Below are 21,096 nucleotides of genomic sequence, written 5' to 3'. Positions count from 1 at the left end.
CTAGCAAGGGAAAAGTCCCGTATAAACTAATCTCATAAAAATTAATACTCCCTCCGTTCCAATTTAATTGTCCTTAATTCTATTATAACCGGATAAAAAAATTAGTTGTTATATCTTTAAATCGGTAATGAATTTTATATTCAATATGGATTTTGTTTGATAGATCTCGATTAGTTCTATAATACGTATAATGTTTTTCAAATCACATAAAATATTATAAAATTCATTACCGATTTAAAGATATAACTAATTTTTACCCGGTTAGAATAGAATTAAGGACAATTAAATTGGGATGGAGAGAGTAATACCTAAGAGATTTCGAACCTACGACCTAAAAAGAAGCGAACTCTCAAGTGACAAGCCTTTTAACTCCCGGGGTTGTACGTCATTGTCAATAATCTTGACTAATCTTATTATTAGGAGAAATAGAACTCCAAGAAACTTAAAAATGAATGTTTAGTGAGTCATATATAGCTAATGCAGATCATTAGATAGCTGGTTAATTTAATTACATGCATAATTAATGATATCTTCCTAGGACAAAAAACAAAAACCAACCAAACCTAATCTCTAAAATCACTTTCAAAGAGTTGGCAAAGGTCAATGGTCCTCTTTCCTATGATTACATTCTCAAGTACTTTTGAATACTCTGAGGTAGGTTTTTTACAGGGTACTGTGTGTAGTTAATCCCCAGAATTTATCAAATGACATAGCAACTATATATGGGAATGGGATTCACTGCAATCACACTATGTTAAGATAAACTCCCCCTGAAAAGATTTTAAACAAGTTGAGACGAGTTCGGTTGTCAATAGTTCAACTTGGGTTCAAAAGAGAACTTTGAAACTTTTTTTTTTTTGGAACGGCAAAAATATTATTAGAAAAATTCGATAATAGGTACATCGAGGGAGAGAACTTTGAAACTTTATTCAATACTATTTGTTAGTCAAGTCAATTTCAAGCAAGATTCAGTTGAGTTTACGATGTACTGAGCTCAATTAATTTTTCATTTTTCTTCTACGGTATGAGCTTATCGAGTAGAATTCAAGCAGAGCTAAATAACATGATAGCAAAAAAATCTGCTCGAGCTCCGTTTGCGATTTATTTTTTTATATCTTTTTTTTCTTTTTTGTTGAGGAGACTCCCTTTGACAGAACTTGTAACAGAGTGGAACAGGAGCTCAAGAGTCAAGAAGCTTGGTGTATTTATTCTTGAAGGTTGTCTACTCGACGGCAGATCATTTCATATATAAGAAAAGTCGTTCATCTCTGATATCGGATTCTTGGTGGGTGGAGATCGAATCATCAGTGAATCTTGTTCCCACCGCAGTATCACCATTCATAAGCTGACGTGGCACTTTGTAATTGGTCTAGAGCAAGACCAAAGATGCTCCAATTAAAAGCACATTCTTATTTTTCAGGTCCCAATCACAAGTTTGGCAGAATATGTTGTTGGTTCCCTTTTTTCCAAAGGGCAGATCAAAATTTTCTGGGAATGCTGCTGAGACATAAGGAGATCTCTTGTAAGGTCAATCTGGGGCTGCACTTTTGTCCTAATGAATGTATTTCTCCTCTGGGGTTACACAAGGTTGGTCAAACCTTTAGGTACACTCATACCAATTTCTGATAGTTTCGTTCAATAAATAATGGACTGGGGAAGGCTTGCCCAATAAAGTGCTGAAATTTTGAGGGTTTTTATAGGACTATTAAATTAATTAACCTCATAAGTCTCCACTAACTAATTAATGTACACTTTTTATTACTACCGTGGACCATGCAACTTTAAAAATTATTTTACTTTCTGGCTTGTGGAATTTAACCAATTTTTTGGATGAGACCATATAGTTTCTAGATTTGGAAGGATTTGAATACATTTTTGCAGTTAATTTGGTAGCAAGATTACTAAACAACATGTTTAATTTTCTTTGATGAGCACAATTCATAAGTGCCATTTCCATTAGAGACTTATGGCCAGTAATATTACGTTGATTTTGTTCAAAACGACCGATCATTTTGAGCAATAACATAGCGTTGCCTTTTTCAGAGACAACAATAACCATTCAGTTTGGTGTCCCAACCACACATTCATGTACAACTTAGGCACTTGGTCCCCGAGTTCAATATAGAGGCATGTAGCAGTGGAGGGATTTAGAGTACCACACGGGGAGCACCCACATGATCGAGATCAAAATGACTCTCTTTTTTTAAATTAACCAAGTCAAAACCTAAGTAATAATTAAGTTCATTAATTCTTCCTTATATATCTTCTTATAGGAAAGCTCTGAGATAGTACTTGGCATGGTTATCCGAGTAGTTTCACCTTTCCATTTTTTAAGTTCCAAAGCCGCAACCACTCCCAGGCCTCTCCCACACTTCCTTCCTCAGCAGTAATGTATTTTTCATTATATATTTGGATAATCCTTGTTAATTAAGTATTTGAGTTATCAGAACCAAGTGGTGCAATTTAATTTTATATTCATGGCCCAAGAAAAAGGAAGAAAAGTACCAGGATTTGTCCACATGCAAGTATGCAACATGCACTATTTTAAATGTTTACTCAGTAGTAGATCAGGGAGGGAGGGAAGTGTATGGGCCGGCCATTCAAGTTTTCTTTTTATCTAGAATTTGGTCACCTCGATGTACCCTTTCAATACATGGTTCTCTTCTTGGACCGACCAGCTACCAGCACATATAAAACTCATCCTCAGTTGAAGACTACCTCTCTCTCTCTCTCTCTCTCAAGATCAGTTCCCTCCATGTTCCAACTCCCTCTCTCTCTCTCTCATTGGAGATCAGTTCCCTCCATGTTCCATCCACCAATGAGAAACCCACAATATAAACTACTCATTTACCCATTTCCATAGAGTAGGCATATTTTGCGTGATACACATAGCTTCATCAACAGACACCGAATCCACCAAAAACCACAGATTTGCGAAATGGGTTCTCCTCCCAACCACCTTGGGCTGTTTCTATGGCTGTATTATCTGGCCATTTCTGGCTCAAAATTCGTGGCTTCACAGAGCAACACAGGAGCCCCTGCAGTTGTTCAAGGCACTGCCTACATCAGTGGGACAATATCAGTTGGGACGACAGATGTTGATTTCATCTGTGCTACTCTGGATTGGTGGCCCCCACAGAAATGTGACTATGGGACTTGTAGCTGGAGCACTGCTTCCCTTCTCAATTTGGTTAGTTTTAACTTTCTATTTCTTTGCTTTAATTTTTATAAACGATTACAAAGATTAAATAGAACAAGGCACACCGTTGTAAGCCATCCAAGACCACCGAAAAAGACGGCAAAAAAGTAAGACTCCAACCGACCACCAAAAATCCAAAAGCAACCCGACCTGAAAACAAACATACACCTAAGCGAGCCTCAAGCCCATTCTTTATTTTTCTCTAATTATTTGGCTATTTTCTCTTTAGTTGAGTGAGCTTTCTCAGACCCTTTGTTTGTCATGCCAAAAAAATGAGCTTCTAGGCATAAACTTTAGTTTTTTTTCTCCTCGTTTTAAAGATCTCGATTAGTTTCTTTAAATTTTTTTAGAAAATTTTAAAAGTTATGTAATAAAGTGATTTATTTTGTTATTCGAAAAACCGACACGATTTTTATAGAATGACAAATAGTTTGGGAGGGAGCGAGTATTTAGTTCTGAAGACCTTATTAGTATTTCTGCTTGGGGATTTTGGAAAATTTTAATTTGGCATTCTAAGTTATTGAGGTCTGTCTTCTGGGCTTTTGCAAAATCATTTGATATCTGAAATTAGACTTTTGGAAACACAAAGAAAGGAAAATGAGGAGATCATCAACTTTTGAGTTAGTAGTATTTTGCCTTCATTGTTTTTCTAATTTCCAAAACTAGGGGAAATTTAAAACAGAGGAATGAGGAAATTCAAAAGAACTTAATTTATTCAATCCAGTTGATAGTTTAATTCTTTCTCTTTTTTTCAATCAATAGAAGAGATAATTTCATCATATATAAAATCCTTGTGTTTTCGATCTGTTTCAATTTCATGATTTTTTGGCCAACAATATACTTGAGAGAGCAGAGCAGAGCCGTTCTAGTTTCTTCTGACTGTGAAAAGCAGGGGTGGGCCAATCTTATAGCATTTTTGTAAATTATTTTGAAAAACTAGTACAGGTTAATGAGAATATTTAGAATTGTGGAGGAGCCCTGCCCTGCCTCTCCCAGCACCCCCCTTCAGTCTGCCCATACTCCCTGCAAAGTGATACTAATGCATAAGGCTGCAAACGAGCTAAATACTGTCATAATTGTGTAGCCCATACTGCAAACGAGCCGAATACTGCAAACTCGGCTCATCATCCATGTCATTTGATTGCATTAGAAAATGATATGAATTTAATCTAGTAGTCTTGATTCGAGATTGTGCTAAACTGACACCGAACCGGTGTAATAACTTCTTCTTTTTTTGGCTTTTAAACACTGTTGTTAAGCTTAAAAAATACTCTATAACTATAGTTTTCAACTTCCCAGATTTATTTACTAGCACCATCTTGGAGACTGAGCAAAGAATTGTTAGTTAAAAAGATACAACAATTTATTTTTTAAGTATCAAGTAGGCTGTATTTTTAAAGAGTTGCTATGCACATTCCAAGGAGATTCCAGTACCTTTTCCCTTTTTTTCAGAGTTGGCTTGTTTTTTAGTGCAAGGGAGGCTAACAGGAGACCATTTTTCTGGGGTGAATCTTGAATTTTTTTTATTTTTCTGTTTGTGATTATATCAATGTCAACTTGTAAAAATCTTTTTTCCTATTGTGATTATCAATGTCAAGTTGAGGAACAAGTAAAAGAAACAACTGTCATGGCACGTGCTTCATGGTGAAAAAAGATTATTCCCCTTTTTGAGATGATTTGATTGTATGTACGCGTAACCGGGTATATATGTTTCAGAAAACTTCATCGTCGATAATTGTAATCATAACGGGGTCTACGTGTCCCAGAAAACCTCGTTGTCAATATCGATAATAAAAACTAGTCGACTCTCATCGCTTAAAATGGTCATCGCATTATTCGTTTTTCCGTTGAGTACTTTGGTACTGAAAAGAAGTTAGTACTAAACAATTTGTACGTTTGGCTTTTCGTAGGATCTTACAGATATAGTCCTGTTGAACGCAATCAAAGGTACGAAAAACTTCTGTAAATATTGTTTGTGATTTCGTAGATACATTCGCTCTTAAATCGGTGCCGAAAAGTCTAATTTACAGTTTTGGTTTGGATTTGCAGCATTTTCTCCCCTGAAAATTAGAATTGGTGGAACATTGCAAGATAATGTCCGATACCAAACTGTGGGTGACCAAACACCATGTACCGGATTTGTTCAAAATAGTGCGGACCCGTTTGGCTTCACTCAAGGTTGCTTACCCATGGCTCGATGGGATGCGCTAAACGTTTTCTTCAAAGAGGCCGGGTAAGATATCTGGTATCGTTTCGTTTTCGCTTTATGCTTTCTGTTTTCATTTCATGTAAGAGATAGGAAATTTAGGCGGAATTTTTTTTGAAAAGAAAAAGATTTGAATCCAAAACGCTTTGGTTTTCAAGAAGCTTTGATGCGATGTTTTTGGATTTTGAGAACTATATTTAAGCAAAAGTGAATAATCACCTTCGAGCTGTCCGATCGTGCATCTGACGGCTCGGATCTCATCTCGACAACTAACGATCGAGAGCCGTTCATTGCCGAGATAAGATCTGACAGAACAGTGCTGTGCACACTAGTGTGCAGCACCATCCCCCGATTGATATGAATGATATGAGAACCAAGACTCCTCAATGTTTTTTTAACTTTTTATATTTGTTTCTGAAAATGTGAGGGAGAAAAATGAAGACTGCAAACAAAAACGAAGAGAACAGAAACACCATAATCTTTTTCTATTCAGTTCCCAAACAAGCAAGACTAGGGTGCATTCTTTTTAACTTAATTTTCTTCTTCATTATGTGTGTTTTGTTCGTCTTTTTTGAATTTTAATTAGATTCGCCTAATATTTTTTGGATTAATCATCCATCTCGACGAGAGGAGTCTAAAAAGTATAAAATTATGACCGAAAGCAAAAAAAAAAAAGTTCACTAAAGACGAAAAAAATATCAAACAACTGTTTTATTTGTTTAAAGTGCCGTACGTCTTATTTAAATTCTTTCAACATCGGTCCACATTTTTATAATTTCCTGATAGACGAACAATCAATCTCAAAAATTATAACGAAAAGCTATACAAAAAATAAAAAATATCAAAATAAGTTTCAGACTTGTAAGTTAAAAAGAACGCAAATACCAAGATAACATGGGAGGGCCCGGAAACGACCCAGACAGGACCATCCACTCCCTCAACCCCATGCCATATTATGTAACCCTTGTATATATTCCCTTACAAAACCTTGCTACTTGGCTCTTTTTATACAAATGCAGGGCAAGAATTATATTTGGACTGAATGCATTGACTGGAAGAACAGTAGGTTCAGATGGTACAGCTACAGGAGCCTGGAATTCTGCCAATGCCGAATCTCTTATCAAGTATACTATCAACAAGGGTTACACCATCGATGGCTGGGAATTTGGTAAGAGCTCTCATTTTACACAATTCACTAGCTCATTGACCCTAAGGAGTTGCCCCACCGTGCCGTAATTTTAGCCCAAAATGGGTATGGAAATATTATGAATTCCTACACAAATGTCGGATCAAAAAATAAAGCGCTTTCATATATGCATATTGTTTATATGTTTTCAATCTTTTAAATCGGTATGGAAATTTTTTGATAATTTATGCACGGGAGTGTGTTATTTTATTTTTTTTCCGAAAATGGCATGACTGTTTGCGATTGACTAAAATTAGGGGGACGAAAAAGTATGTAGATCCAATAAAGGAAAGTGGATAGAAACAGAACACATGAGGAGGAGTTTTATCTAAAACATTAGAATTTGAAAGAGATGAGAAATAGTGAGGAGGGAGGAAAAATACAGAAACAAGATGAATCATTTGGCCATTTTTGTTTCTCGAGATTTGGTGAGAAACCACGTTGGCCGTTTTTGTTTCTTGAGATTTGGTGAGAAACCACGACCTTTCATTTTCTCTACTTTTATAACTCCATTCATGTCCATTCTAAATACAAACCTATTTGCATATCTATTGTAACTCGGTATCCGACTCAATGAAAAGATTAGCCCCGGTGAGTAACCGTTGTTTTCATTTTCACCAGGAAATGAGTTAAGTGGGAGTGGAATCGTAGCAAGCGTTGCCGCGGACCAATACGCGGCCGACACGATCTCTCTCCAAAACTTGGTGCAGAAACACTACAGAGGATTTACGCTGACGCCTATCGTCCTCGGGCCGGGAGGCTTCTTCGATGCAACTTGGTTCCCAGAATACATTCAAAAATCACAAAACTCTCTCCAAGTGGTCACTCACCACATTTACAACCTGGGTGCAGGTACATTTAACAACCCTGACAGCATTTTCTCATTGCAGCATATTTCACATTGAGGATACAGAAGTTCGGACATAGATGTGTCCAGAACTATCCGATGCACATGGGTTTCACAGTCGAACAGCTCTGGACACATCTACGTCTGGACATCTGTGTATAAAGCATTTTCCTTTCAAATTTCCCCTCTATGTGAGTCACCTTGTGTACCTCATGTCTATTCTGCAGCATCTTCTTGTTTGAGCTGGTTTCGTTTTTTTTTTTTTTTTTTGCTTTTCGATTTTGTTGTTGGTGGTTCGGATACAAAAACATTGAGAAGCCAAAGAACATTAAGTAGGTGTTGGTTGCCTGGTTGGTAATCTGTAACGTTTTGTCTCCGCTTTTTGTACTGTTCTAGGAATCTGGAAACTAAAACTGAAAGCATCCTTGACAAATGTTTTCGTTTTGTAAAACATGTTTGACAACTTCCCTCTATGATGATTCGTGTTTTCAGTTTACCACCTTCGGCAACCCCTCGCATCCATTTACACCGCCGCCTCAGGCAACTCCCCCAGCCACCACATCCTTTGACTCTCCCCACCTCCATCCACCCCTCTGGCGACTCCCCTCCAACCAGCACCCTGCACCATGAGCAAAACAACACTCTCCTACTGACCTGATCTCATGTAAGCGTATCTGTATTTGACAGGGTAGGTGAACATACTCGACTACTCTTGAAGGATACAGTACTCTTCACATGGCATAATAAGTAGTACAATACTTCATAATGTAGCTTTGGTTTATAGTCAGAGGAATAACCATCAAGAGCTCGTATCAGAGTTCGTTTGTCTAGCTATCGACATCACAAACCTTTTGGCCGACCCTCTCGCTTGTTTTTAGAAACAATTTCTTCAAAAGCTATAGTGCACCAAGCCTGAAACAAAAACTTGTTTCCTGATTTTATAAACGGAAAGCTGACTACCTTACCAAACATCTGCCTTGCTCATATAGGCGTCGACGATCACTTGGTTGACAAGATCCTTGATCCAAACTATCTTGGTGGTGAATCCCAGACCTTCAGCAGCCTTCAAACCATTCTAAAGAACTCTGGAACTTCAACAGTGGCATGGGTTGGTGAAGCCGGTGGAGCTTATAACAGTGGCCATAATCATGTCACTAATACATTTGTTTTCAGCTTTTGGTAAGTTAGATTCCAACCTTTTTTCACCATCATTTTTCTTCTTTTGACTCTTTATTTTGTTTTGGGATATGTTTCTAAAATATAATGAACTTTGTGTTCAACCAAACAGGTACTTGGATCAGCTTGGAATGGCAGCCTCTTTCGATACGAAAACATACTGTAGACAATCGCTCATTGGTGGAAACTATGGCCTACTCAACACTACTACCTTTGTTCCGAATCCCGATTACTACAGGTTTCATTCTTAATTCCCACAACATTAACTACATGGGGTACGTCATGTAACTGGTATATGTCCCCTTCCTCTCGCAACACAGTAGAGGCCACTTTACTGGGGATGCACTGCGAGAGGAGCGAGATATACACATGTTACATAAAATACATTTACCGACTTTTTCTTTTTCCTCTATAAAGTCATCCACAAAACGAATATCCAAACACAACATTGGTGTTCCAGTCAAAGTTCCTTATTACTTTTCTCTACATCAAACCACAAGCTAAGCAATATGTACATACTGCTTTGCATACCGATACATTTCCCTAGTTTTGGATTCACGTTCGGCAAATTGGCAAACGTTGGTGATTGAACTGCATCGACTTTTACTGTCACATAACAGAGTAGGAATTAACACCAACTTGACATTTTTGTTGTTCTTGATGAATATAATGTGCAGTGCTCTTCTTTTTCACCGGCTCATGGGAAGAAAAGTCCTGGCAACTACCTTCAACGGGACAAATAAAGTCCGCGCTTACACTCACTGTGCCCAAAAATCTGTAAGTAACCAACACCTCAATTTTCGACCAAATTGTGTATATCCAGCGCTATACATGTGGAGTATTGGCCTAGACTGAATATTGGGTTTGCCTGTAACAGAAAGGAATCACATTGCTCTTGATAAACCTAGATGGAAACAACACAGCACAAGTTGAGGTTTCCATTTCAAATGTGATAGTGACACAACCCCTTAATCGGAACTCAGCGCCCCTGTCTGCAAAGTCTGGTGTCATAACAAGAGAAGAATACCATTTAACAGCCGCAAACGGAGATTTCCAGAGCCAAACAGTGCTTCTAAATGGGAAACCACTAACCGTGGATTCCTCTGGAGGAATTCCTCCCTTGCTACCCGTGAGGGTGGACCCTTCACAACCTGTAACTGTTGGTCCTTACTCTATAGTGTTTGTTCACTTTCCCAGTATTCGGGTTCCTGCTTGTAAGTAGGCAGCAAGGCCTGCTCATATACAACAATTGTAAATCCGGTTTCCTATTCCTGATTCAGATTATGCGCTAAAATGAAGCGCTTATTGAGAAATGTAAACATCGGAAGGCTATACATAATACTCCCCTAAAAAGGTGAAAACTATACATCAGTCGTTTATAGTATCTATCACCGGACGAATTTGGAATAGCAGCACAAAAGAGCCTAAAAGAGATTCCACAAAACCTCATAAGTCTCAAAGCACAATACCACGATGGTCATAAGTCATTAACATAACTAGAAACCCTCATAACTAAGACTTCTCTCATGATACCCCACTTTATCACGAAACCACAACACTACGTAACATTCACCACAAGAAGCACGCCAATGTGCACGGTAGACTTATTATCCTTAATGAAAAGGGAAAATGACGCAAGTGGAGTTATAGTTCAATGGCAGGCACCATGTACTCCATGCATTTGATTGGGGTTCAAACCTCACTAATTACAACTAATATTACCAACTTTCTCCGAGAAAAAAAAGTGAGATTAAAAATAAAAATAAAAAAACTCATGGCCTATATTGAAGAAGGTAAGCTGACCAAAATTCAGTAGCAACTGAAACGGCTGAAATGAAAAAAGAATATTGATTTACACAGCAGGCCCCCGGGGTCAGTTAATTTTCTTCCCATTTGTACTTTTACGTTTAATCAACTGAACAACCTGTAAATAATGGTCAGAGCTTTTAGCCGAAAAATGAAAATTTCAAAACCTGCGAGAGGAAATAATCAGAATCCTAAGCTGGAATCTGGCTCAGCGATTTGTGAGCGATTTATGAAGGGAAAAGAAAATAATATGAAACCAAAAGAAATAATTCAGTTTCTCTCCATCTCATTCACTCATGTTCCATTTGACATTTTCCTTTCCCTCATAAACACCACAAATCGCTGAATGCAACATGACGGTGGGTTTCCAACAATGACACCCCGAGAAGCCACTCAAGCTGCAGAAATCTGCTGCTCTTGCATGGAAAGCGGAACAGCTGGTCTCCAACTTGTTCCGTCAGGACTATCCATGAGAGCAATACCCACAGCAGCCAACTCTTTCCTAATTGAATCCGACTTCTCATACTCTTTGCTCATTCGTGCACTCGTCCTTTCTTCAATCTTCTGCAGTACTTGATCTTCGGTCAGCTTTGCACGCTTCAATGCCTTTTCCATCAGCTGCTGCAATACCTGCAGTACACAAGAATTGGATGTGAGCGAAAATGGGATGACCCATGTTACCTGGACACGGGTACACGAATCGGGTGCGGGTACATATCTAAGGGTCGGACACTCAAAAGTTGAAAATAGAGGATTCAGGGATATGTACCCGAATTTGGATACAGGTGCGGGGATCCGCTGAATATCCATATATATATATATATATAGAAATTTTTAGATTATTTATATAAATATTTGTAAAATTAGTTCATAAAAATATCATTTCCGTTATACAATACTAATTTAAGTGTAATTTATCTCCTAAATGTGGTCCAATTCCAATATATAGCCCAAATTAATAATAGATGGATACATTTAAGTCTAATTTATCTCCTAAATGTGGCCCAATTCCTCTTTTTCTTCTTCAATCCGCTATCAGAAGTATCTGATTTCCAGAGGAGTATCCGACACGGTATCCCACGCCCACACCCGTGTTGTGTCGTGTCCACACGGGTACGTGGCCCAAAATTGAGGATCCATGTAACATAGGGGATGACTAGCCATATAGCAATAAGGATGTATTACTTGGTACACTGAATAGCGTTTTCCTTGCAAGAAAACAGAATCCATGGCGTCCATGAACAAGTTGAATCAAATTATTCCAGTTGAACAAAAAAACAAAAAAAGAACTTGCACAATTTGGTCACTCCTGTATTATGGTAACTAAAGAGTTTATCATGTTGCCGTTGAAAATAAAAAAGAGGTCGTCATATTGCAAGAGAGAGAATTACTAAGCCAATGAAAATTTTGACTACCTCCGAGTAACTCGTTGGCATAAGGCCTAAAATGGAGAGAACATTCTTAATTGCCTTCTCCAAAGCTGCAAGTGATTCTATACGCAATTCTTGCTTCTTCCCCTGCATGGAGCATTCAGCCAAAAATATTAAGAAGGTTATAATGGAGGTTCCTTGAACCAGCAATGAGCCAGAGGTCAAGGGAACACAGCAGAGGAGGGTCTAGGTGAAGAAAATAAGTGAACTTAATTTCCACAAATTGATATAAACAATTGCTAAAATCAATGCTAAAGTAAAGCAGCAATAACCACGAGAACAGCTTAAGTAGGTCCAAACTGAAATCCTTGCGCTGATTGTGAGCCAACTCAGTTGTCAGGAGTGCTGTACTCATTGGTTTGTGATTCTTGCCTGATTTACCATCTCCTTGATGCACTAGATCCATATTAATTTGGCTAAAAACTTAAGCTCCAAACAACCAACCCAAACCAAGCAGCAATGTAGGCCTCAACCAGTGACCAAAAATGTAGGCCCCAACTGCCTGTCACACTAAAGGCATGGATGAAGATGCCCATCCTTGAAACTTTTGTGATTTTCGGCAAATTATGCGCCAATAATCAGTACGATGAAACAGTCTAACATGAATCCATTTTCATATCTGTAAAAAGTCCTATAATTCTATCATCGAGGATCAATACCTGGCGAGTATTTAGCAAATCATTGATGGTTTTCAAAGGTTCAGAGAGAGCAGATACAGAAACAGGAGTGTGAAGATCGTCCAACATCGACAGTAGAACTTCTTCATTAAATTTACTGATGCAACTAAAGACAGCGGGTGGAATTGAGTCCTTTCGATCCTCCTCATTATGGTGGCTCAAAACTTCTTCACAATCATGCAATGTCTGCAACCAAATGAACCTAATAAATCACAAAATAATAGAAAATGCGTCTCCAATGAGTATCTACACTACAAGTAAATTCTGAACGCAGTCAAATACATGGAATTCTAAAGCAACATACCTCAATTTTGTTCGTCACAATGACAAAAACAAATTGAAATTGAAAGAGAAGGGTTCTAGACTTCTCATAAAAGTTTGTCAAAAATATTTTCAATGGGCATTTTTGAAATAACATGGTACAATACTTCTAGGCGTATAACAAAACAGAGTAGACGCGGCTGCCAAGTAGGTAGTCCCAAAAGAAGGTTGAGACACAAGGATTAACAAAATGTGATCGAAAGCAAGATCAAACTGACATGTAGACAATGTCCAAGTGGTTCCCTTGGAAAACCAAGGCTAACATCAACGTATGCACACAGCAAAAGTGCATAAATAGAGACAGAGCTATATACATGCACATAAACATACGTGTGTATATATGTGTGCGTGTGTGTGTTTAAGAGAGGGCGAGAGAGAGTAGCCCTTATTTGCAAACTGAAGGCTTAGCATTCTCGTACCTGATAGATGTAAAAAACACGGTCAGAAGCATTCTCAAGCAGTACATCAGAGTAGTTGATTGGTGATCGATAGTGCGTCCCAATCAAGAAAAGTCTCAATGCAAGGGGATGATACAAGTCTATAACCTGCAAGACCAGAAAAAGAACAAGGAACACTATCGATGCTTTTTCAATAATATTTTATTACTTATCAGAAAACAAAAGTTAGAGCTACAAGAATCTGTTTAGATAGCTAGATATACATTTTTGGGCCCATTTTCTAACAGCTTAAGCTTATGGAGAATTAGTAATGACATCAGAGCTCACATTGGGAGAGGTCTTGGGTTCAAGCCTCTCTATATGCACTGATTCCCCGCTTGCATTATTTTTCTCTCCTTGACCTTCGTGTGTGGATATTTACATCTCCAAGTGCAAGACAGGTTGCATGTGAGGGAGGGTTATAGATAGCTTGATATACATTGTTCAGCCCATTTCCTAACAGCTTAGGCTTTTGTGACAATTGGTAACTTAACAGAATTGACAAAAAAACTGAAACAACATAAAAACTGGAAGCCTGTTTACTAAGGTTTCTGACATTATAAGTCTTAGAAAAGGAGGAAAACAAGAGATATTTTGAAACGTAACAAGTGCAAAATCACTTTACCTGCCGGATTGTGAAGAAGTTACCTAGTGACTTGGACATTTTCTGACATTATAAGTCTTAGAAAAGGAGGAAAACAAGGGATATTTTGAAACGTAACAAGTACAAAATCACTTTACCTGCCGGATTGTGAAGAAGTTCCCCAGTGACTTGGACATTTTCTCTGAGTCAATGGTTACAAATCCATTGTGCATCCAGTAGCTTACATTACTCTTCTTACATGCGGCACAACTCTGAGCAATTTCATTTTCATGGTGGGGGAAGATAAGATCCATCCCTCCACCATGTATGTCGAAAAAGTATCCTAAATAAGCAGCACTCATAGCACTGCACTCTATATGCCAACCAGGTCTTCCAGGACCCCACGGACTCTCCCAAAAGGGCTCCCCTTCTTTTGCAGACTGAAATGGAAACAAACAACCTTAACCACTAGGGCCATGGAAACTGAATCAGTTGGAAACAGGTTAAACTTTTATACTGTATCTCGTTAACGACTTGATGCAGTTGCTCATATCAACAATTCAACATCCACACCAGAAAATTTGGAAATAAAAACAGGTACAAAGAGTAATATAATAGAATCCCTAAAATGGAAAAAACTACTTTATAAAAACATGTACAAATAGTACTATAACAGAATCCCTAAAAAGGCAAAAACTAATTTAAAAACCAGCTGTGTAATCAAAGTGCACTTTTCAGTAATAGCTCAACTACCTGGATTTTGAACCACAGCGGAACTAGGAACAAAGATGAGTTCCATTGCAGCTTACCAATAAAAAGTACTAAATCAAGGATAGGTTACTAAAGTTCATACGGTAGCAAAAGTCGACCGTTTACTACCAAAAAGGCCTGCTCAAGATAAGTTAATAGGACAAATCCTTCTTGCTTGTACTTTATTCATTGGCTTCTAAGACATATTCTTCAGATTTTTGATGTGTTTTGTTTGTCTAAGCAGTCCCCCAAGTTACTAACATGTATCAAGACAGAAATCACAACAGAACAGGGCAAACGACTCTTCCAAATGGGACCAAGTTTCTTCAATTCCTGGCCACCAGGAGAATTATCAACCTAACAAAACCGCAAATAGTGACCCAGTAAGATGACCGAACGCATGGACGCATGCTCCAACCCAAGCTAAAGATGCTAAAATCAGCCAGCTACTGTCAAGTCCTAAAAGCAAATAAAAAGTAGATAAGATGACAGTCTCAATACTAACATAAACATAGATAAAGGTTCTGAATTGCAAGACGATCGTCATGAGTGGATAGTCTTCATCTTAGGTTTTAAATCCAAAAAGATTTGGTCAGCCCAGGCAATAAATGCGGCTTTAGCAATTCTGAACGGTCATGATGACTTCCAACTTTTAACTACCAGCTCTAATGAAACCAAAATTCACGAAGCTTATAAGATGCTCCCTCAGTCCCATTTTTCCTGTCCATGTCTCCAATTTAGGATGCCCCAAAGGACATGCCTATTTTGGAAAGTCAAAGCATGGCGCTTTTTAGGTTTCAAAACAACCCCTTACAAACAGGGATAAAGCTGCAATGGTGGAAATCAATACATTTTCAATGGGACTACATTAAATGCATGTTTAAAAGTTGGAACTCCCAAAGGGCACTAAAATTGTGGGACTGAGGAAGCATAAGAAAGCCATACACAACCAGTAGTAAATGTTGGAAACTGACATTATTTACGATAATAAGATTATAAACAACTAAAATAAGGTCAATAGACATAAGCAGTCAATTTAAGCAACTTTGGTTGATTTGATGTTGCAGAACTTATAAAATCTGTGGATGCGCATAAAGATTTATGTACTCTTACTTTCCACAAAGCAAAATCAGCAGGATTTTTCTTCCTAGAGTCGACAGCAACCCTTTCACCCGCCCGATTATCTTCTAATTTTCGCCCAGATAGCTGTCCATAATCGGAAAACTTGTCTACAGAGAAGTAAACATCCCCATCAATGTTGTAGGCACAGCCATTATCAAGAATCTGTCACAAAAGGAACAGTAAGTCATAATACGAACTAAGGATTTAAAATTAAATAGAAGTACCAGATTAGTCATAAACCAAATTAGTCACATTATACTAATGCTTCATAAATAAGCCTGCCTTATTTCAGGGAGACGCTTCCAATGGAAAAACTTTCTAGAAGAATTGAGTCCATAATAATTGAAACAAAAACTACATAGTTGAGGACCTGAGGTAATTCTATAACACTACGAGAGTAATCAAGCTGAAAAGTGTAAGAGAGGCGTATACAACTATCAAACAAGAAACCTTATATCCTTCTTGTTCTAATTTTCCTAGGCAAAACTCAAACGTGGGTTAACCCCATTGGCCCCCAACCCCAGGCGACAGCAACAAAGCCACAGTACCCAAAGCTTTTTCCAAGAAAGCCAAGTCTCAAATCTCAAGGAACAAAGACATCGAAACCATTTGTAGATAGAATACCTGCTTAATCATGTCAATGATTTGGGGCATGTGATCTGAGACACGAGGCTCCACAGAAGGAGACAAGCAGTTAAGATACACCATATCCTGACGAAATTCTTCACAATAACGTCTGCTCAAACTAATGGGATCCTCACCCAGTTCTCTTGCTCTGGCAATTATCTACAGAATTTGAAAATTGTAGACTCAGCTATCCTGTACATATGTAACAAGCAGTTGATGCCTGGCATTCAGTACTTCGAGCTTAATAGCAACAAACCAAATGAGCAAATTAATTTTTCATAGCAACAAAGTCATAACATCGCAATCAGGATAATGTGATCAGGATAAGGTTAAGATGCATATAGTGTACGGCAAGGTCGCACTGGGTAAAATGTGCAATGAGAAAAGCTGGGTAATGTAGCAGAAATACAAATGAACCAACTTCCACTTGTATTAAAGAGCTTCAAGAAAGAAATAGCCAAGGAACCAAACATCCGTTTGTTCCATAGTAAAGGTGGAAAGGCTTTCATACAAGACCGAAGCTAAACATTTGTGGAATTACGCAAAATTCAAATGTTTCCATAGAATCACATTCTGGACCATCCTGAACACACCAAAAACACACTGGCATACACCTGAAAGATGTATAGACACAAACCAAAAATCCATATTGATCTTAATCATATGTAATTGATACATTGCAATATTGATTTCCTCTTCAAAATTTTACTCCCTCCGTCCCACTTTGTTCCGCCTGTTTCCTTTTTTGGACGTCTTAAAAAATTGTCTATATCTCACAATCTATAATATTTTATATATTCAATATGGATCTTGTTTGATAGATCTCAATTTATTTTATTAAACAAAGTTTTCGAAATCATAAAAAATATTATAGATTGTGAGATATAGACAATTTTTTGAGTTGTTCCAAAAAGGAAACAGGCGGAACAAAGTGGGAAGGAGGGAGTATTACTTTTCCTTTTTCATGTGAATGACTTAATAAATCTCAACGTTCATGCTACTTTCGAAGTCGGAGTATTGTATTTATTTTCTCTTCAAAGCTTCCTAGTCCTCATTATATCAAGTACAGGTACTATTACTTCCACGTGGCACTCTGACCCTGCACCTCACCCTCCAGGGGTAGCACCAGCAGAATATACCTCAAAGAAATGCCTGATGATAAGTCCACAATGCAATTAATTGCCTCCGATAACACTCAGACTTCAAGGAGACAACAGAAGCTAAACAGAAGTATGTCCACAACACTTTTAGAATTTCATAGAATTAGTTCTTAACTACCATGTTGACAAGAAAGCCACCATTGTGATATCTATGAATGTACACATTTTATCATCATTTAGTATCTAGAGCACAGGCCAAGAGGATTTTATTGAACACATCAGTCAGCCTTCAAGGACTTACCTTGTCATCAACATCGGTGAAATTGCGTATATAGTTGACTTCATATCCCAAATGCCTAAGGTATCTGCCTAATCAACCAAAATCCACCAACAAATTCAAATTAGCACCGAAGCATATATTAACAGAATGAAAAAATGCAAACATAAGCAAAGAAATACATTCAGAAGGGAGAAAAAAGCTCAGTTTTTGCAGAAAAAGAAATGAGGGAAAGTCAAAGCATAAAGGAACAACAAAAGAAAACAGTCCTTTTGAGAACATATCAAATTTATTTTTGCACATAAAATAGCAGTAGAAGTGAAGTTTCTTCTACAGCCATAAAAAAACGACACTTTTGGTAACTTGCCTATTTTCAAATAGGAAAACTTCTCCTCATTCATTGAGTTATCTTGACAACCAAATAGCAAGATGAGAAAAAAACTTACAACTAAAATAAAGGTTACAGACTAATGCACTGAGCTGAGGCTGTAAATGAACCAAGTTAAACCAAGCATTGCGTTATTCAAGCTTGTTTTAAAAAAATTTGTTGAAACTCATAGTCAATCTCTAACAAGCTTTAATCGAGCCGAGTAGGTTGGGTTTCCTAAACCGTTTACATGAAAACATTTCGAGCCAAGTATTGAGTTAAAGTTGATCAAACTTAGATTTAAAATTTTCCTGAAATATATGCAAGTCCAACTTATTTGTAACACAAACCAATCTCCAACTAAGTTTTAAGAGCACCAGTCGAACAAGAGTATCTCAGTTCACTTAAATCTGCCAGACCGAATAAGAAAAACTGCAAAGCAAAAACTTTTACTAGATACCCAACATTCAAAATACTTATGCATCAAAATACCAAGATCTATATACACACAAATTCTCAAGGGCGGATGGAAAATAAGCCAAGTGGGTCACTTGACCCACTGACTTGCTTTTTTATCCATTAATCAGTTCAAATATTTACTTCATTTCGAAGATTTCGTATATTTAACCCCCCAACTATGATGAAATTGCCTCACACAAGAAACAATCACATTAAAGTTAAAGATTTGTGTCCTATTAACACTACAACTTTGCTAACCACTCCCCAGTCAGTATCAAACCTATTCACCCAACCCAATAGCCAGGGTTAAAATTTACATACATATTTAGCAGAGATGAATAAATTTTCAAAAACTTCTTTGCATTTTTACGGACAACGAATTACTTTTTGTAATTAACCAATGCCCTAAGAGTGAGTGGAGACATTTTTCTATTGCTAAAATGGTCTTGTTTTTCTTTATCAGCACAGACAAGAAGACCAATTATTTTTATAGTATTGACCTCACAACCCAATTTTTGTGGTTCCATCTCAATCAAAGATTAATCTCAATTCAACATGCCTTTGGCCCATCGGCATCAAGGTGCAGTTAAATGCTAGAAAAAATGAGGTCAGAAGTTCAACTCCACTCCCAAGGTGCTAATCTAATCTAAATATTCTAAGAGTGTCTACAATGGCATAACCAAAACTAAAAGATTTCAAAAGTTCGCAATGTTGGACCAAAATATGGCTCACAAAGGTGCCCCTTAACCAATAATCAAATTTGGGCATTTGGATAATTAAAACTAGCAGTCTATTCTCTTTAGATGATCAAATTTAATGGGGACCACGCCACACACACACTCTCTCTCTTTCCTTTCTCTCATCCCATCACTACCAGTGAACCCACCCAATTTATATTTATTCTCAACTCTAACTATCTCTCTACTAAAAATGATTTTTTTATTATGGGTTAAAAATAAGCATTTCGGGGCTTCACGTTGTTAATCTTAGCAAACCTTTAAATGGATAACCAAAAGATGAGGTGGCAAGTTTTGATTATCCAATTTTGGTTATGTCATTGGAAATACCCTAACAACAGTGACTTTCCCCGTTCAAAAAGTAAAGACTTATATTTTTTCCCCTTCTCTGTAATACGATTTGCACACACACCACCTGTGCCTGGCCTCGAGTATATATACACACAGCGGTGGCTCCGCATGGTGTTGAGGGGTTTAAGTGAACCCCCCTGGACTAGAAAAATGCATTAAAATTTTGAATTGTCTTACTAATTTGATTTTTCTTTCATACTCCAGTACTTTTTTATATTGTCGCAACTGAATTGTTCATGAGTAGTCAAAATAAAATATAAAATAAAAAACTTTACTTAAATTTATGGTATGTAGATAATATAACTCAACAAAACAAAATAAATTCAGCACAATTCATTTTCAATCATGATAAAATAAAAAATAAAAACAAATCATTCTATATAGAGCTTTGTATCCAAAAAAAAAAAAAAATTATTTATGTTTTTGCATACACATTTGTATATTTACCGATATTTAGAGAGTTGGGGAGGGAGAGGGGACCTGTAGAGGACGTCGAAGCAGACGTATACACGAGCGTGGCCAATGTGGCTGAGATCGTACGCGGTGACACCGCACACGTACATCCCAACCTTACCGGCCACTTTTGGCCTGAAAAACTCCTTTTGTTTGCTCATGGTGTTGTACAGCCACAGCTCTGACGAACTAGATTTGTTAATATTACTATTACTATTATTTTTATTACTCTCTCCTTCGCCGCCGTCGGCGGTCTTGCTGCTTTTGTCGTTGATCGACGGCTGAGATTGCCCGGTTGAACCGAAACTGCGAAAACGAACCCTAGGTCCGTTGGCGGCGTACTGGGTGGTGGCAGTGGAGATTTTGTGGCGGTGGAGAGGAATTGGCCATTGGGAGGGGGAGAGTAGAGAGGTTTTCCGGAGTGGGAGGAAGGGTTTGTAGCTGCACTTGAAGAGTGTAATAATCATTTGAGGAGTCGTCTCTTCTCTTCTCTCTCTCTCTCTCTCTCTCAGATGGTTTTGTGTTATCCGAAACGAGAAGTAAGAACTTTGCGACCTAGAGGAAAGAGAAACGAAGGGGAGGTCCTGCTGGAGTCCCGTCGGGGATTGGGAGATGCTGCCAAGCAGAGGTGCTTGGCAGCGGTGCCGAGCGCATCTCGGCCGTCCAAAAGTGTTTTGGATGGCCCGGATGTAAAGGTACCGAACGGATTTAAAAAAAAAGAAAAAGAAAAGGAAAAAGATGTTTCGATTCGGGCGATTCGGGCCGTTGATTCCGAGATGAACGGCCGGATTGGCCGCTCGGCACCCGCTCGGCAGGGGTGCCGCTCGGCAGGGTCCCCGGGTCCGTCCCGTCGGTCGGAGCCCCGGCGAGTTGATTTAACTCAAACCAAAAATAAATTAGGCCTAGTTTGGATAAAAATAAGCCATTTGACATATATTCTCTGAGTAAAGAAAAAAAAAATTATAATCCGAACCCATTGAGTTTT

At 38.0% G+C, this 21,096-nt stretch overlaps 2 protein-coding genes across 5 annotated transcripts; one reads left to right on the top strand and one right to left on the bottom strand.

The window, feature by feature from the left end:
* Window positions 1-2,634: 2,634 nt before the first annotated feature.
* LOC131317742 (heparanase-like protein 3) lies at window positions 2,635-10,015 on the top strand. Its single transcript, XM_058347328.1, has 9 exons — window positions 2,635-3,190; window positions 5,110-5,146; window positions 5,249-5,432; window positions 6,425-6,573; window positions 7,213-7,443; window positions 8,428-8,617; window positions 8,727-8,852; window positions 9,292-9,391; window positions 9,492-10,015. Exons 1-9 carry the CDS (start codon window positions 2,939-2,941, stop codon window positions 9,834-9,836), a joined length of 1,614 nt encoding a protein of 537 aa, XP_058203311.1. The 5' UTR covers window positions 2,635-2,938; the 3' UTR covers window positions 9,837-10,015.
* A 358-nt stretch (window positions 10,016-10,373) lies between these two features.
* LOC131317741 (cysteine--tRNA ligase, chloroplastic/mitochondrial) lies at window positions 10,374-20,691 on the bottom strand. 4 transcript variants are annotated; one of them, XM_058347323.1, is made up of 9 exons: window positions 20,139-20,691; window positions 17,769-17,832; window positions 16,365-16,526; window positions 15,732-15,902; window positions 14,027-14,308; window positions 13,268-13,393; window positions 12,510-12,713; window positions 11,836-11,937; window positions 10,374-11,050 (listed from the first exon to the last, which is right to left on the bottom strand). In XM_058347323.1, exons 1-9 carry the CDS (start codon window positions 20,576-20,578, stop codon window positions 10,814-10,816), a joined length of 1,788 nt encoding a protein of 595 aa, XP_058203306.1. In that variant the 5' UTR covers window positions 20,579-20,691; the 3' UTR covers window positions 10,374-10,813. The 4 variants fall into 4 exon arrangements, with proteins under 4 accessions (XP_058203306.1, XP_058203307.1, XP_058203309.1 ...); XM_058347324.1 differs by having other exon boundaries at window positions 16,365-16,559; window positions 17,769-17,836; window positions 20,139-20,280; XM_058347326.1 differs by having other exon boundaries at window positions 17,769-17,836; window positions 20,139-20,280.
* Window positions 20,692-21,096: the final 405 nt, after the last annotated feature.

This window comes from Rhododendron vialii, chromosome 2a, assembly GCF_030253575.1.
Source record: "Rhododendron vialii isolate Sample 1 chromosome 2a, ASM3025357v1".
NCBI classification, from domain to species: Eukaryota; Viridiplantae; Streptophyta; class Magnoliopsida; order Ericales; family Ericaceae; genus Rhododendron; species Rhododendron vialii.
This window is presented reverse-complemented; position numbering and strand designations above follow the sequence as displayed.

Bases quoted from the DNA above. Each gene is read 5' to 3' on its own strand.
- LOC131317742 (XM_058347328.1), top strand. From the start codon at position 2,939: ATGGGTTCTCCTCCCAACCACCTTGGGCTGTTTCTATGGCTGTATTAT. The intron at 7,444-8,427 runs GTACATTTAACA...TTGCTCATATAG, and splicing joins CATTTACAACCTGGGTGCAG to GCGTCGACGATCACTTGGTT. The intron at 8,853-9,291 runs GTTTCATTCTTA...TATAATGTGCAG, and splicing joins CCGAATCCCGATTACTACAG to TGCTCTTCTTTTTCACCGGC.
- LOC131317741 (XM_058347323.1), bottom strand. From the start codon at position 20,578: ATGATTATTACACTCTTCAAGTGCAGCTACAAACCCTTCCTCCCACTC. The intron at 12,714-13,267 runs GTACGAGAATGC...ATTTGGTTGCAG, and splicing joins GTGTTTTTTACATCTATCAG to ACATTGCATGATTGTGAAGA. The intron at 11,938-12,509 runs GTATTGATCCTC...TGCTCCATGCAG, and splicing joins ATTTGCTAAATACTCGCCAG to GGGAAGAAGCAAGAATTGCG.